Source organism: Homalodisca vitripennis, chromosome 4 (assembly GCF_021130785.1).
Source record: "Homalodisca vitripennis isolate AUS2020 chromosome 4, UT_GWSS_2.1, whole genome shotgun sequence".
Taxonomy (NCBI): Eukaryota; Metazoa; Arthropoda; class Insecta; order Hemiptera; family Cicadellidae; genus Homalodisca; species Homalodisca vitripennis.
Genome location: NC_060210.1, coordinates 7,991,889 through 8,007,310, shown reverse-complemented (window position 1 = coordinate 8,007,310; position 15,422 = coordinate 7,991,889). Strand labels below are relative to the sequence as shown.

The following is a 15,422-nucleotide window of genomic DNA, read 5'->3' as shown; positions in this document are numbered from 1 at the left end:
GCGGTAACTGTGGTTACCACAGAGCCTTTGTTCTGAAATGAGGTCAGTGTGCAGCCAGTACTCGAGCTATCGCAACAAGGTATTTCTCACTCCTCGGGAGGTACTTTTCCTACATTTTTATGCACTTCGTTTTCACGTTAGACTTTTTCATTATTTTTAATAATTTTTAAAGTTTTTATAGTAGTAAGTGATTGTGCAACACAATGCATCTTCCCCCGGGACCAAGTGGTGTACAATAACCAAGTTCAAAGCATACAACAGAGCCAGTATTGAGTTCAAACGACGAGGATGACAACATGGACGATGTGGAGTACCAGACGGACTCGGAAGCTGAGGATCCTGATTACGAGACCAACCCACGCCAATGGAGCGCTCATAACTGTATTGGAATACATTTTTATAAACCTATGTACTACAATATTTTTTGTATCATTTCAAGTAAACATTTAAATATATTTTGTTATAATTACTCACCACATATTTGTAAATAATAACTGAATTTGAGTGAGTCAGCGGAGATTTATATAAACTTTTTCATATTTTTATAAACTTTTACTTTCATTTTGGTTTTCACATTTACGTATAAATATTGTTTATGTTTGTCTAAATCAAATAAAATACAGTTTACTTAGCTTCAATGTATTCATCTGGAATATTCCCACTGCCATAAAAGGGCGTTCCCTACTGCGAGTGGTAACTAGAGTTACCAGCTGGCAAGGAAGACTGTCCTCAGGAGCTAACGGTAACCACAGTTACAGCATTCCCAAAACGGTTGGGAGTGATAACTTTTGTGACTTATGAGTAATTTTCATATATTTCTATCATATTTCATCCAAAAGTAAGTAAAAATATATTTAAAAAATTTCAGCATATAGGAAACTCTAAATAGGGATTTTTAGCAGCGAACGTGTTAAATACAAAACATATCTGACTAAGGAATATTTAAATGTGAATGCTTACTCTGTATTGAGTCATATTCGGTCCCTTAGCTATTGAATAGACAATGATTTTCAAATTCTCTTCCATTGCTATTTCTATCCAGTCTGATTTATAAGTTAGAATTGATAATTTTTCTATTAATTTTGAAGTCACTGTTTGGTATAATGTGATACCTTGTAAATTTGTAAGGCCATGTTTAACCTTGTTCTTTTGATTTTCATGAAGAATAGGAAAACAGAACAACTGAAAATTAATTAATGTGTCTTGCCTGTTCTCTTGCTACGGATTGAATACTTAATAATGTTGTTTATATTTCTGAAAAAAAAACAAAATTTGAAGATGTAATATTAAAATTTTACATTCTATCTCCCCTGTGTGTAGACTGATGCAGGAGCTGCTGGACGGCCAGAAAGTATACCAAACATTACTGAAGCAAGCTCTGGAAGACCACAGACTGCAACTGACAGCTCTGAGACAGGTGGTGGAGCAGATGGGTCTGGTGACCAGCCTTCTCAACCACATAGACAGGGAGTCGAGGTCAGTAATTGAGCTAACTGTACTTTAGTTTAATCCTTCGTGTGGGCATCTAAAATCTACTATCTGCACGAACATGTGTACTAAAGGTTTACTTGTTTACAGTCGGAACAAGGTCTAACAAAGTACTTTTTTTATGAAAGTGTTGGGTTTTGAAGCATTTCTAAATGAAATGTTTCAAAATTGGGTGCGACGTTTGGTCATAAAATTATTGGCTTCCTTACAAAATTGAGGGATAACACCGTTGTCAAAGCTTAAAATTCTTTAAAAACAAATATTCTTGAAGAATGTTTGAAAGTACATTCTTAAAATATTCATCATTATAGTAAACTAAAAATAATTTACAACAAGCATTAGTAAGATACGAAAAGGCTGCAAACGTTTGCATCAGACAGAATTATTTAAATGGGTTCTGAGACTAACTCACTACACATTCAAATTTTATAATGTATGTACGACATAGACACGAGACATTCCCAGAATGTATTTCAGACATACAAGTAAGAGCTCAGGAGTTTCTCCTGCTGCGGTTTGCAGTACTACTATTGAAACTACAGTGACATCTGGAATTCTATCCATTACCGCCACCGTAAGCTGCAGTTAATTTGTGGTAAAGGTCTTTTAATCATTGGATTCTGATTTATCATCTAAAAAGCAGTGATCCAACATCAAATTCTGTGTTTTGCGTATAATCTCTCAGAAGACTATGTTACTACTTGAGTGTTTGTGTGACAGTGAGAGTGAGACCTCGGCGCACACCCCAGAGAGCAACGGCGGCGAGCGACTGCTACCCCAGATCAGTGTAACCGACAGTTCGGTGGACCCCAGACTGGTGGAGTGGCTGCGGACTCTCAGGATAGACCAGTGTTCCATCGACAAGGTGATATATTCACCACCCACATCTCAGTTACCGATTATACAATCAAACTGTTCTGTGTAAAAAGCTAAGTTTGCCTTTGCGTAATGCTCAGAATGTGTTGAGAGGAACTGCATGTATTCGTGGCCAATTTTTAATTTTAGTAACAACTCTGTGGCTGTAGTAACATAATAATTTATTGATTGCTCTTAATTTACCAAATCTCTTGTTGACTAAATGTCACATAAATTTAGGTATATTGTCACAATTGCGTTAGTGGTAAAATAAAGTAAATCAATGAGAAGGTCAGCTATGTACTTTATAGATGTATTGTAGTTAAATAACAGATGGTTTATCTAAGAGCCGGATGTAGTGAAACAACTTTTAACTTTATCCCATAAGAATGTTAATATTACACTTGAGACACTTTCAAGCTCTTATTTTGTTGTTGTAAAAGTATGGGAGATGTCTCTTTTTTTTAGATTAAATTATTATGGATCTTATCAGTTTAAAAATTTAAAAAATATTTCTACATTGTGAATATTTAAACAAAGTTCAAGTTTGGGATTTTATTAAATAATAAAAAAATAAATAAAAAGTGTTAAGGTGCGCATTAATTACACATTTCAAATAAACCATCCACCATGTTTCTAAGATTAAAAATAAGAGAGTAAAAGTGTTTGAAGGTTATCTACGTTCTTATGGAGATCTATTTACATTACAGGCTCTTGAAGAACTGATTTGTAAAATTTTAAACTCTGAGGATGTTTATACAAATTACATTGTTTTGAGTACAGCCGGGACAGTGAATTTAGGAACCAGCAAGAGTCCCTTTAATTGAGCACAGGAAAAGTGACTTGAAAAATAATTTACAATAAACATGGATATTTTGCCATCACCAATGGTTCCTCAGAAAAGCTGAGAGAAGAGGAAGTTGAATGAGTCTTACCTTTCTTGACTTGTAAACTTTCTCTTCTCTTTCCTTTGGTCCGAGGAAGTCATTACTATTGGTAAAATATCAGTGTTTATTGTGACTTAAGCACAATTTCAGTATTATTCCATTTAGCTGAGTCTTGCTTATTACCTATAATCTGTAGAAAATGTTGCGCGTTAAACCTTTCTGAATCAGAGTCCTTATAAAACCTATACTTGTAAGTATTTAAATTATATTACATGGGGATGCTCTAGCACAGGGGTTCTCAACCTTTTTGCACCTACGATCCCTTTTTGTGTCTAAAATTTTGACGACCCCTGACCTAAAATTGTAATTGGGGGAGGGAGGGACGAAAAGCTCAACACCACTAAATAAGTAGGATTCATATTCTGTGAAATGCTGTGGTTTTATTTTATGGTATTCTCTCATTAAGTATTTGATAAAATCTAAATCAAAGTCAAAGTCAAAATATCTTTATTACATTATCTTCAAGATAAGTACAGTGTCATAAAGTTTATCTTAAGAGCTAATGCTGTGGTAACATTTTACATTTAGTTACAAATTAGAAGTTCTGCCAAAGAATTCGTTTACAGAATAGAAGGGCCGGTCTTGTAGCCAGATCTTTAGGCGCTGTCCAAAAAGTAGCTTGTCAGTTTTCTTCATTTCTTCTGGCAAGGCGTTCCACATCTTTACCCCAGAGTAGCTTGTTTTCTTCTCTGTAGAGCTGAGATGGTGTATAGGTAGGCAGTAGTTGTGAGCATGCCTGGTGTTGTGTTGGTGGGTTTGTGATCCATTGCTTGCTAGTTCGGGCATCTTGATATATACGTGTTTTATTGCCTCTAGGATGTACAAATTGTGTACTGTGAGGATCTTTAGCTCCTGGAAGGCTTTTCTACAAGATTCTCTGGATTGTAAGTTGCTCAGAATTCTGATTGCTCTTTTTTGGAGGACAAGGACACGTTGGAGATTTCTTGCTGTAGTACCACCCCAGACAGCAATTCCGTATTGTAGATGTGATTCGAAAAGGGCATGGTAGGCTATTTTAGCTGTTGTCATGTCACATAAAATTTTTATTCGTCTTATCACAAACAGCCCTGTGCTTAATTTTCTGCAAAGAGAGTCTATGTGTTCTGTCCATGATAGTTTGTCATCCAGAGTAACACCAAGATACTTGGTAGCTGTAGCTTCTTCCAGCTCAGGCAGTCTTCCAGTGTGCTCTTTTCGTCTCCCCAGGACTAGTTGCTTGGTTTTGTTTTCATTCACAACAAGGTCATTGTTGTGACAGTATTGAACTGCCATGTTTAGTGCAATATAACTGTCCACTTCCAGTTGTTCTGCCTTTGGTCTGCCAAGAAGTAGTACAGTGTCATCAGCGTACATTAGAGACTTGCAGTAACCTTGCATATGCTTAGGGAAGTCATTCGTGTAAAGGATAAACAGAACAGGCCCCAACACTGATCCTTGAGGGACTCCTCTTGTGATTGGCTTCAGTTTGGATCTAATTGATTTTGATTTGCCATTTGCTGAATGTGTTATTTCCACCAGTTGGCTTCTGTTGATTAGATAGCTGGAGAACCATGATTTTGCACTTCCCTGTATTCCAAGAGCTGTTAATTTCCTTAAATTTATTTTTTCACTAATAAAAGTACAACAGTAAAACCAAAGACACCTAACGTCTAAACAAAATCAAACTATAAATTTTTGCTATCCTTTTTTTTTATAAAGCCTGCAGATGAGCGCGATCAGTCCGTGCTGCTACTTGTGGGAAATTTTATGAACTAACTTGGGATTTTGTGAACTATGATGACTCGGTCTTCTGTCTACCTGATTTAACCTGTTAAAACAAGTAAGCTTTCTTGAAAAAATGTAGATGTTTTCTTCCACGACTCTTCCGTGACTCCGACATAGTCTTTCGCGACCCCCAGATTGAGAACCCGTGCTTCAGCACATCACCACAGCTGGACAGTGTTGTAGTAGATTATTGGGAGACAATTGTGCAACAAACTGATTATTTATATTTTAATTTTAAACATACATGTGATTGAACACTTTATATTTCTAGAGATTCTTTAATTTTTAACTATTACACATAAATCTGTAAAAACGTTCAAAGAAGAATAAAAAGTTACATTTAACTATAGAATAAAACATATTTTAAAGATTAATTCTATAATTAATCTTAATAACACTATATCTATATATAGTGTTGTTAGAGAAAATATACTTTAATAAATTAAAAATAACTTTTATTACTAAACTGTTATATCAAGAGTTTGTAAGCACACTCTTAAGAGTGTCAGGTCATTGAACAAAATCATATTTTTGTAGAATTTCTTTATTGTGTCCATCTAACATTGAAACATTTTTATGGATTCTATGTGTCGATATTTGTTATTTATATAATTGAGAACCATCTTTTTGATAGCTACCTAAAGGTGTACCAAAATCAAGAATTACATCCATAACCCTCTTTTGAGTGTTTTAAAATACATTTTGACAATCAAGAGGACAAAGTTTTAAGATTTTGACAAAATATCTACTGAGTTACTAAACACATGTGCTCTAACATTTATTGTATCACTAGAGGTTGTCCACACTCATGGCTTCTTAATTGAAATACTAATGAGTGTATTATTGCAGTTTCTACAAGAGGAATACTGCCTGGATGACGTCCTTCATTACGTCAACAGAGAAGATATCCGTAAACTGGGTCTCAGGTGAGAAAATATCAATCTCGTTGAGTTTATTAATATAGATTATTGATATCAGGGATGTTTAATTGCCAATTATCTAAGGTTAAAGTAGCATTTAATTTCAATCCATTTTATATTAACAATCAAAGCTGCCAAAGTTGAAATATTCACACTTATATGTTGTTTTGTTCAGGGGAGGTGTAGAGCTGAGAGTCTGGAAAGCGATAGTCAAATGGCGCAAGGAGCACCGACCCGGCGTGACACCGTCACACCCGGTTGTGGACCGCAACCACAACCAGCTGTGATACCACTACTAAGCTTGTCGTGTCGAAGGATGGAGGATTGAATCTTCAACAAAACACCTTGCCCTGGGAGCTAACAATCAAACAATGCACAACTTGGTATTCAATAAGTAATAAAATAATGTGTAGAAGGTGGCATCTAATTAGTTGAATAGTTCACCGAAGCACTGTACCAGAAAGTTAACTGCTGCAGTTCTTACTCATTAGCTGCACAAGAGTATCTTGGAAGTTGTGCCAAAAATCTTAAAGCAAATTTAGTGCCATGTGTAAAGGCTTAATAGTAGAGCTTCTCCTTTTGATTATAATTTACTTTAAATGTTAAGACTGAGTATCAAGTTATCGGATTAAATCAACTTGAATTTTTTTAGTTAAAAGTTTTGTTTATATTTTTGTTGTTCTTGTTTTTCATTAACATCTCTTTGTATGTTGCGTGTTTTTATGTAATATTGTTTTCCTATGTTGACCTCTTTGGTATGTATACATAAGGTTTATGGCAGGTCTTATTTGTAGTTTTAGTTGTGTGGAAACAATCCCAATGAAAGATTACTACCACCTATAGTCGTACAAAGAGATTTCCGTAATAATTATAGAAATTAGCTTTAAAAAATTCCTACTAATACCCTAATCTTACTTTTCAAATAAATCAAACTGAAAAATTTGATTTTAACCCTTAAAGCGCCAAACAGTTTCAGCTAAACTCTGGATTAGCGCTCATTTATTATAAAAAATTAAAATTAGATTTTCTCCACGCTAATTTTAATTTCTTTTTTTAGGTAACAAAATAAAACAGAAAATGCAAAAAAATATCTTTTATCATATTTATTGCCCAAAATACACATGATTTACTATGTAGCGTTCCAGCTCCTTTATAAATTTTACCCAATGCTTACTGTTTACTTTTATTATTATGTATATCAATGATGACATTGCGTGCTTATATGTACTAGAATAGAACTAGAAAATAAGTATATTACATATTTAATACAAAGTTATAATAAAAAATTAAATTTACATGCCAAAAATTTGGAAACCAAATATTTTCCAAATTCTTAGTCCTCTAACGGGTGTTATTTTTATAATAATTACAAAATGGTTTTCAGATGTTTATAGAAGTAAATAAAATATTGTAACACTTATTGGAGTAAAAAACAAGCCTAAATAAAAAAAATAAACATAAATGTAGAATTTCGGAACAAGAGCTAAAATACATAATTATAAATATAAGGAGTAAAAATATTTCTACGAGGAAAAAAGACTTTTATCGCCATTCAAGAAACTGTTTATTTCAAAAGTTTATAAATATATAACTTTCATAAAAAGATGATAATATAACACATAAAACTACACAGTAGTTTACCGATCAACTATTCGCACTGCTTCAACAGGATATGAAGAAGAAACACAAGAGCTGCCCGGCGCGCGGCGAGGCAGTGACGTACGCATAAATGCGCTTGCGGCGTTGAGCAATACTACCAAACTGCCAGCTGTTCAACAAAAACAGGTTCAGTATCGATCGTTAAACACAAAGATTGTCACGTGATGTGGCACAGCCCCGCTACACTACTGTAACATACACCCCTCACAGTCTAGCGGACAAACTCAGAACTAACAGTGCAAAATAGTAAAAAACAAGTATATTGCGCGTCTACGCGCTTACGGCGTTCAGAGCAAAGTCGATCCTCGCGCGCATATGCGCTTACGGCGCTTTAAGGGTTAAAAGTTCAAACTGAATACTGTAGTACTTATAATAATAACTTTTAATCGTTCTATGTTTTGTTCTTAATTTGGTTGAATTGTTTTTATTTCTTATTTTTGATTTTCAATAGTAACAGTTGTGAAACATTTTATATTGAATGTATTATGTGCTTTTGTGAATTTAGAGAGATATGTGAGTACCAATATTAGAGTCCAGTACAAGTGGAGCTTTGTTAATATCGTTCAGTATCGAGTTGAACTAAGTACTATATATAGCATTAACCCATTGTCGGCGACAAAACACCTTAGTGCGTGTCACCCATCAGCCAGAGATGTTTTCAGCGGTAGGCAGTCGGCCACTCTGCCGCGGCGCGTACACAGTTTGCTTATGATAATTTTAACTGCACTATTTTAAGCATCCGAGCTCTATACACGAGTATCTGGAAAAAGCACTAAATAAACAGTAATTGCTAAACGGCGAAAACAGAGGACACTTACCGCACATCTTTCGTCGTTAGGTTCACTGGACAGTCGGACGTGTAGCGTGCGTCTTTCGCCTGCAGTGGGTTAATTTTCTACAAGTCTTATTAAAAGTTTTCCACCTTAACTTAGAGTTGACACAAGTAGAGGATTAAAAATTAAATAAGGACATTTTAAAACTATACTAGTTCACTTTCAGTTTCAAAGAAAATTAGAAGAATTAATCTGTATATTAACATAAAGCTTATAAAGCCTTGTAAATTCAATTTTTGTCAAATTTAATAACAGTATTAAAAATGTATACATAATCACTAAGTTTTAATTGAATCAAACAAGTCATAACTGAGTTATTAAAAATACATTTTAATCTAATAAATAATTTTTTCACTCATATTCTAATTAAGCTCTAGTAAAATATTCCTAACATGTATTTTTGACACCTTTATCATTCTCAAGTGGTTCGAAATGAGTGCATTATCGATGTTGCGACCAGATTTAATTTATTTTACAAGTTTTGATTTGTAACCACTCTAATGTACACAGACGACTGATAATGTATCACTCACATATCTCTCCTTCAATTTTCACTGTAACATCCTTTTATTTTATTACTAATTAGCATATTCTTTAGTGTTGTATTTTTCTCTGGAGCAAGCTGTAACTTTTATCTCTCAAATAAAAGTTTTATAAAATTGTTAAAAAAATGCAATTTAAATAATATTTAGATACATTGTTACCTAAATACCGTATGTTTACTTCTTATAAATCTAAAATGTGCTTCACCAAGATAAACATAACTAATACTATTATCTTGTTCTTTTATTAATAATCAAGTTGATTACAGGGTCAGTCAGGCAATCAACTAAACTTCTCATAATACTAAATACATAGGTTATTTATTTTTTAAGTAGCTACTGTTAGTTATTTTGAATATCTATTTCAAATAAAACTTTAACAAATCTATTGATAAAACTGTTGATTTTATAGATTTTTATTGTTTTTAGATATACATTTGTTGTGTATAACACATTTGATAACATGTTATTGTTAATAAAAATTATTTGAATGAATTATATTTGTTGTTTAATATCTTCAGAATTAATTGTTTATAGACGGTTATTTTATAACTATCTTTTACGGTTTAAAAATAGCTTTAAAATTAATTGATAAAATTGAGCATTAGTATAATAATTTATTTAATCTATGTGTATCATGTTATTATTATTTTGTATTTGTAATTTAACCGTAGAATAAATCTTGATTTTATTATTTAATATCTGCAGAGCTCTTTTAAAAGAAATGACTAAGAGTATGAATTAATTTTATACATGAATTCAATTTTTAAGAATCTTTAAGAAATGCTAAATGTTATAGAAAGCTATTATAACTTTTATGGCTAATGAATACACCACATTTCGATCTTTTTGCTTGGATTCATGAATTTCAATGACATTATCTCTGAGATAGTAGAATATTCCATGTGATTTTTCACCATCCAGCACTAAAAGAGATACATCAATATTAAAAGCAGTTTGAATCGTCAGAAAGTTATACATGTTGCAACTTTTTATATACAATGCTTTTCAAACCAAGTACTGTATGTTCAACCCTCCTACTGGCCTGCAACTCATTTCATGTCATCACTGCTTCTATGACGTATTTAAACATCAAACGAGGCTTTAACCTCACCAAAAATGATGTCTATATTCCCAATGAACTAAACTATCCCAAAAAGGTAAAATGTAAAGGTAAAAAGGTAAATTTTTGACAAATCCCAACATTTGACTTTAGCAACTTAAAGTATTCACATAGTGCCAGCTATAAAGTTGCAGTAAAAAATTACTTATATTTCCAAGTATAATATGGAAGGAAATTTTCATTTTGCATCAAAGAATCTTACATTGCTGAAAAAAGCAGCTCTCTCTAAGTAAACATGTTTTTTTAGACGTATGAGAAATTGGTTGCCTAGGACTGCACACAAGTTTCTCTTTAATGGCAAGTGACTCAAATCTAGTAGCTTTAGCTTTGACAAATAAAAAGCAGTTTGGACATATTTTTTAGGGTGAAACTAATATTTAAATATATTTTGAAACTACAAGAATTGAAGTTTTGATTTAGCAGTCTTTGAGTTTTGTTTGCTACGTTGGCCACGGCTCCAGGAGAAAAAGTGCAACATTTGTGCATTGTTACTTAGAATAAATTCTGCATCTTTTGACTATTTTGGTTATTTCAAAGAAATTTTGGTACATAACCAGAAATCTCCATATTTGTGGTTTGCACTAAACTTGCTTAGCAATCGCTAATTTTTTAAAGTTAACTTTGTATGGGTTTTAATATTTGTTTCCAGTTCAATATTGAAATTCTACATACTTTGGTAAATATATGTATATGGTAAGTGTAAAATTGTAAATAAAGCATGTACATTTTACAGCAGTTTAGAAAAACACTTGCAAATCGACCAAAATGGGCTTGCCAGTATAGGAATTATTATGTGGCTAGTTGGAGGGTTAAATATATTTTGGTGGGATACATGATACAAATTAATAATTCTAAATTAATGTTAACCTGATTTGTTGTTGCATCGGCTTATGAAAAAATTAATAGAGATATTTGTAACCAGTTCTGGATTTATAGAACTTGATGTAGTAGAGTTGTAATCGACCGAGGGCCTAGAGGTGTAGAATAAATAAAAACATTGTTTGAATATACGAGGTTTAAAACAGTGTTTTATCTATTTTTGATGTACTGGGAAATCTTTTTCCGTGCAAACTAAAAGTGCTTATTTTTCGGAGACAGTTACCAGAACACTGTCCCTATGTGTAACTGAATCAAATTAAACACTGTATGTAACTATTAATGTATACCCACATGTGGTTTTGTTTTGACTTATTCTCATAATACTAAGCGTAGTTTTTCTTAGAGTACATGAATTACTAACTAACTGGTATTCAAGTAAGAACAGAATACAAGCACAAATGTTAATTCTTAAGCAGAGTTTTTAAGTTTCACTGCATTTTAAGAATGTCTCGACAGTATATACTACTATGGACCTACTCAAGTTTTCAATTTATGGTGCATTAGGTGTCCTCGCAACTAGTGTTGTTAGCCTTTTGCTGGCCAACTTTTTTTTTGGGGGGGGGGGGGTCGATGTGCAAAAAATCCATGTTCTAATAAGTAGCTAGTGCCAAGAAGGTCAAAGCATTTTTCAGCCTTAGAACAGAATTTTAGTTAAACCAATACTTTTTTTATATTTTTCATCAGATATGAATATATTTCACACATCTACTTCATTAACCCATTGACTACCAATTAAAATTCAAATATTTTTACCCTCGGGTACCAAATTAATTTTTCATTTTTCAGTGGAAATCTTTGCGAGTGCTTAGTGTCAATTAAAAAAATTAAACGATTATATAACATGTTTAAACTGTATTTTACTATCTTATTGTTCAACACCTTCACTGCCACACAAGACATGCAGGTACCAAATTTAGGACAGTGGAATTAGTCGTGTTTAGCGTCCACAGCCATCAGCATGTTAAGTGTGTAGTTGCCTAGTAACAATTAGATTTATACCAGATCTACCACTAAATTAAAAAAATGTGGATCATTAGCTTGCCTTGCCCATTCCCAAGTTAGAATGTTAGGCTTTGTCACATAAATCTTCTTAAATGTCTGCATCACCAAGAAATTCTTCTTTCTTACCCCACTACTACTACATCCACTCAAAATTTCGTCATTAAAGTTACCCTCATTCACATTTTTACTTTCATAGAGTATGTTCGCCACAGTTATTAAAACTCTCAGAAAAGAAAAATGATCTTACCAAGATATCTTTTCAGATGGCAACTAATCAAAGAACAATCGATAGATGAAATGGTAAACAGCAATCAATTTTAAGAGTCGACCAGCTTAAAAATCGAACATGTTATATTTTAATAGATAAATATAATAGTGTAGACAAATTCAAAATTATCTATATCAGGAATATTTTTGACTCCAATATTACGAACTTGGTGTGAGGAACAACGCTCGTCATCGGTAATATGCTGATGCTAACTGATAAGGGAAAATATACGTAATTGGTAGCCTATGGGTTAAAAAAAGTAGGCTTCCATGTTAAAAGTTATATTTCTTTGAGTTTATGTTTTTAAAAGGTTTTTTAATAGTAAAAGTTTTTACATTTTTAAAATTCTATTTATTGTAATAAATATTGATGATTGCTTTATAGCATATTTACATACACAATTAGGCGTTGGGGGAAGTTAGTCGGATTGAAGAGCATAGACATAACACCAAGTAATTGGGAATAAATATGAGTACAGTAAAACTCCATTAATCCGGCACCCTATAGTTCAGCACGCTTGGTAATTCAGTATGCCTTCTGGAATAATAAAATTTTCTTGAACAACGCAAATCAATCATTTAATAAGCATCAATGTCTTTTTCCGTTCGGTGGACATATCGTTTAGGCGGGCGTGGAGAAGAGGCTGGTTGTCATATTTAGCTTGGGTGGTATCGATTCACGTTACTGACCATGGCCGTCGGTTGTCAGCCAGTGTAACCAGTTGCACTTTCTTATTTTCATATTGATCTTATTTAGCTCTCGATTTAGTATATATCCATCAAACAGGGCATCTATTAAGTATGTCTGTAATTTAGTAAGATACTCTTGTAATTTAACTATTAAGCCCTTTTTGATTTCATTTTTAAATTAAAACCACCAGTCAGCTAGGTTTTCTTGATGCCTTGGAAACTTCTGTTTTAATAATAAAATAAAATAAATACTTCTAAATATAACAATTTTTGCATTAAATAAATGACGTAATTACATACACTCTTTACGTTTCTTTAAACTCAATGTATTGGTTGTGAGCATAAATAAAGTGCCTTTCTTCATTGTATAGCAAATTTGTTACCAGTACTTTTAAAAGTTTCTATATAAAGTTGAATATATCATGCAGAGTTGAATATTCATTTGTATATAGTAAAAATGTGTTTTGTTCGTAAAAGTACATATTTGCATTAGATGTTAATTGTGTTATTTGAGATTATGGAGAAAATATTTGCTTGTTACATGTTAGCACAAATTAATGTGACTGTTAATGTGTTTTGAGTTGTAAATAAAATTTTATCAACAGAAAAAATATTTCACTGTTCAAAGGTAATTGAAGGACACCAAAATGAATGAAAATGAGCCGCGAAGGACACACGACAGTCTGGCCAACGATGCAATAATTCTCTGATTGCACAGTATGATAAAGAATTCTATTCTGGTAATGTGTTGATCGTTAATTGGGTACTTTGGTATTGTATGGAATCCATCATTATATTCTGTCTCTGTCTGCTACTTGTTATTATGCGATATAAGTAGGTTTAGATTAGGTTATCATAAATTTATTACTATTAGTACCAAAGTTAAAGTTAACATTTACGAGCGTTGAAGTGATTTGAGCTTGAATTTGGTACTATCTCGAAAGATTTTGTTTGTTTGTCATAAGTGTGGGGTAAAGAGCACTTGTAAAGTTTAATTTGTGACTTTTTAAATTTATAGTATGTACATATATATTTACCTAATTATATCGCTTAATAACAAGTATTACGACAGAGTGGTATCTATATAATACCAAAGTACTGTTAATTGAACTCTGAAACATATGCCACTTGTACATAGTTCAGAGCATATGTACTAAGTTAACTGCCACTTATACTACTAATTATTCAGTAGGCTTAATAAACTGCGAAGAGGTTTGCTATGAAGGATCATAGTAGGACTGTCATGTTTCCCTTTGCATCTCAGAAAAACACCAAAGCCCAATGTTTGCTTCATGTTTTTTGCGTTGACTTTGTTTTATTGTTACGTTTTTTATTCATAATAGCCCATAAACTAACAAGACACAGCTTTATATAAGGTAGGGTATTGTTTGGTTTTTGTGTGTAGGTAGAAGCATAACAAGAAATGTGCTTTGTCTGTATACGGTTTGTAATACTTTGTTAGAATACAAAATTAATATTTGTAAAATTATGAACAAATCTTATATTTATTAAGTTGTCAAATATGTATTATATTTAAACAAAGCCGTTTCTAACCAGTACGTAAACAAATAATGTTACATCAACATTTAAAACTGAGTACTAATCATGTATTAAAAATAGTTGCTGAAAAACTCCCAAATAACTCGCAGATGATGTTCTGGAATGTTGCTGTTGTTTTCCATGTAGTTATATTTCTAAAAACATATTGAGGTTTGCTTGCTGTCTAATACCTTTAGACATATTTGTACCACAGTCCATACTATTTATTGCACTGTATTACTTTACCTTGTTTACAACTTAGAAGCTTTCAGAAATGTTACAGATAAAAAAATATTGACTAATAAAATTATTAGGTAAAAGGTACTAGCAGTTGGAATGTGCACTTAGAACATTTTTAATTATTAATTTTTTTAGACTTCTTTTTAAGGAGATTGCTTTTTCCTAAAATTAAAATTAAATAAATACTAACATTTCATTATAATTCAGTATTTGTTTTTTTAAATATCACAGTTATGTAAGTTCTTTAACATTATTAGAGTGGTTTCTGAGTTTTTTTTTTTTTTGTAATAACAAAAACTACTTGATTCTTTTTAGGAGCAATGTTTATAGGCCCAGCAATCAAAGCAAATAATACACTTCTGATTATACATACATAATTTAACTTGTAACTCAAAAGTTGATTTTAGTCTTATATTCTAAACAGATGTTGCGTATTTCACTCCTGAAATCTGCGACTATGTTCCTAGACTACTGTAAACAGTTGCTCAAGTCACAATAAGCGCATTCAATGTAAAACCTAACTTTTAAATTACCACTTACTGATTTCTGGCGTAGTTAAATTTTGCCAAAGCCAGTCAACTGTGTTACTTGTATGGGTTTGTACCTAATTAACTTGTAAATTTAGCTCTTTCTATTTTTTTTCTTCAGTAATGTTTGAGTTTCCTAGTTGATGT

At 32.4% G+C, this 15,422-nt stretch overlaps 1 protein-coding gene across 3 annotated transcripts in view; it reads left to right on the top strand.

Annotated features, from left to right (window-relative positions):
• Positions 1 to 6,994, top strand: part of LOC124358920 (mitogen-activated protein kinase kinase kinase 15) — a 75,730-nt gene extending 68,736 nt beyond the window's left edge. For all 3 annotated transcript variants that reach the window (XM_046811177.1, XM_046811176.1, XM_046811179.1), the window contains 4 exons: positions 1,321 to 1,476; positions 2,209 to 2,353; positions 5,904 to 5,980; positions 6,150 to 6,994. In XM_046811177.1, coding sequence (XP_046667133.1) covers positions 1,321 to 1,476; positions 2,209 to 2,353; positions 5,904 to 5,980; positions 6,150 to 6,261 — 490 coding nt within the window. In that variant the 3' untranslated portion in view covers positions 6,262 to 6,994. The remainder of the gene's footprint in view (positions 1 to 1,320; positions 1,477 to 2,208; positions 2,354 to 5,903; positions 5,981 to 6,149) is intronic.
• The last annotated feature ends 8,428 nt before the right edge of the window (positions 6,995 to 15,422 follow it).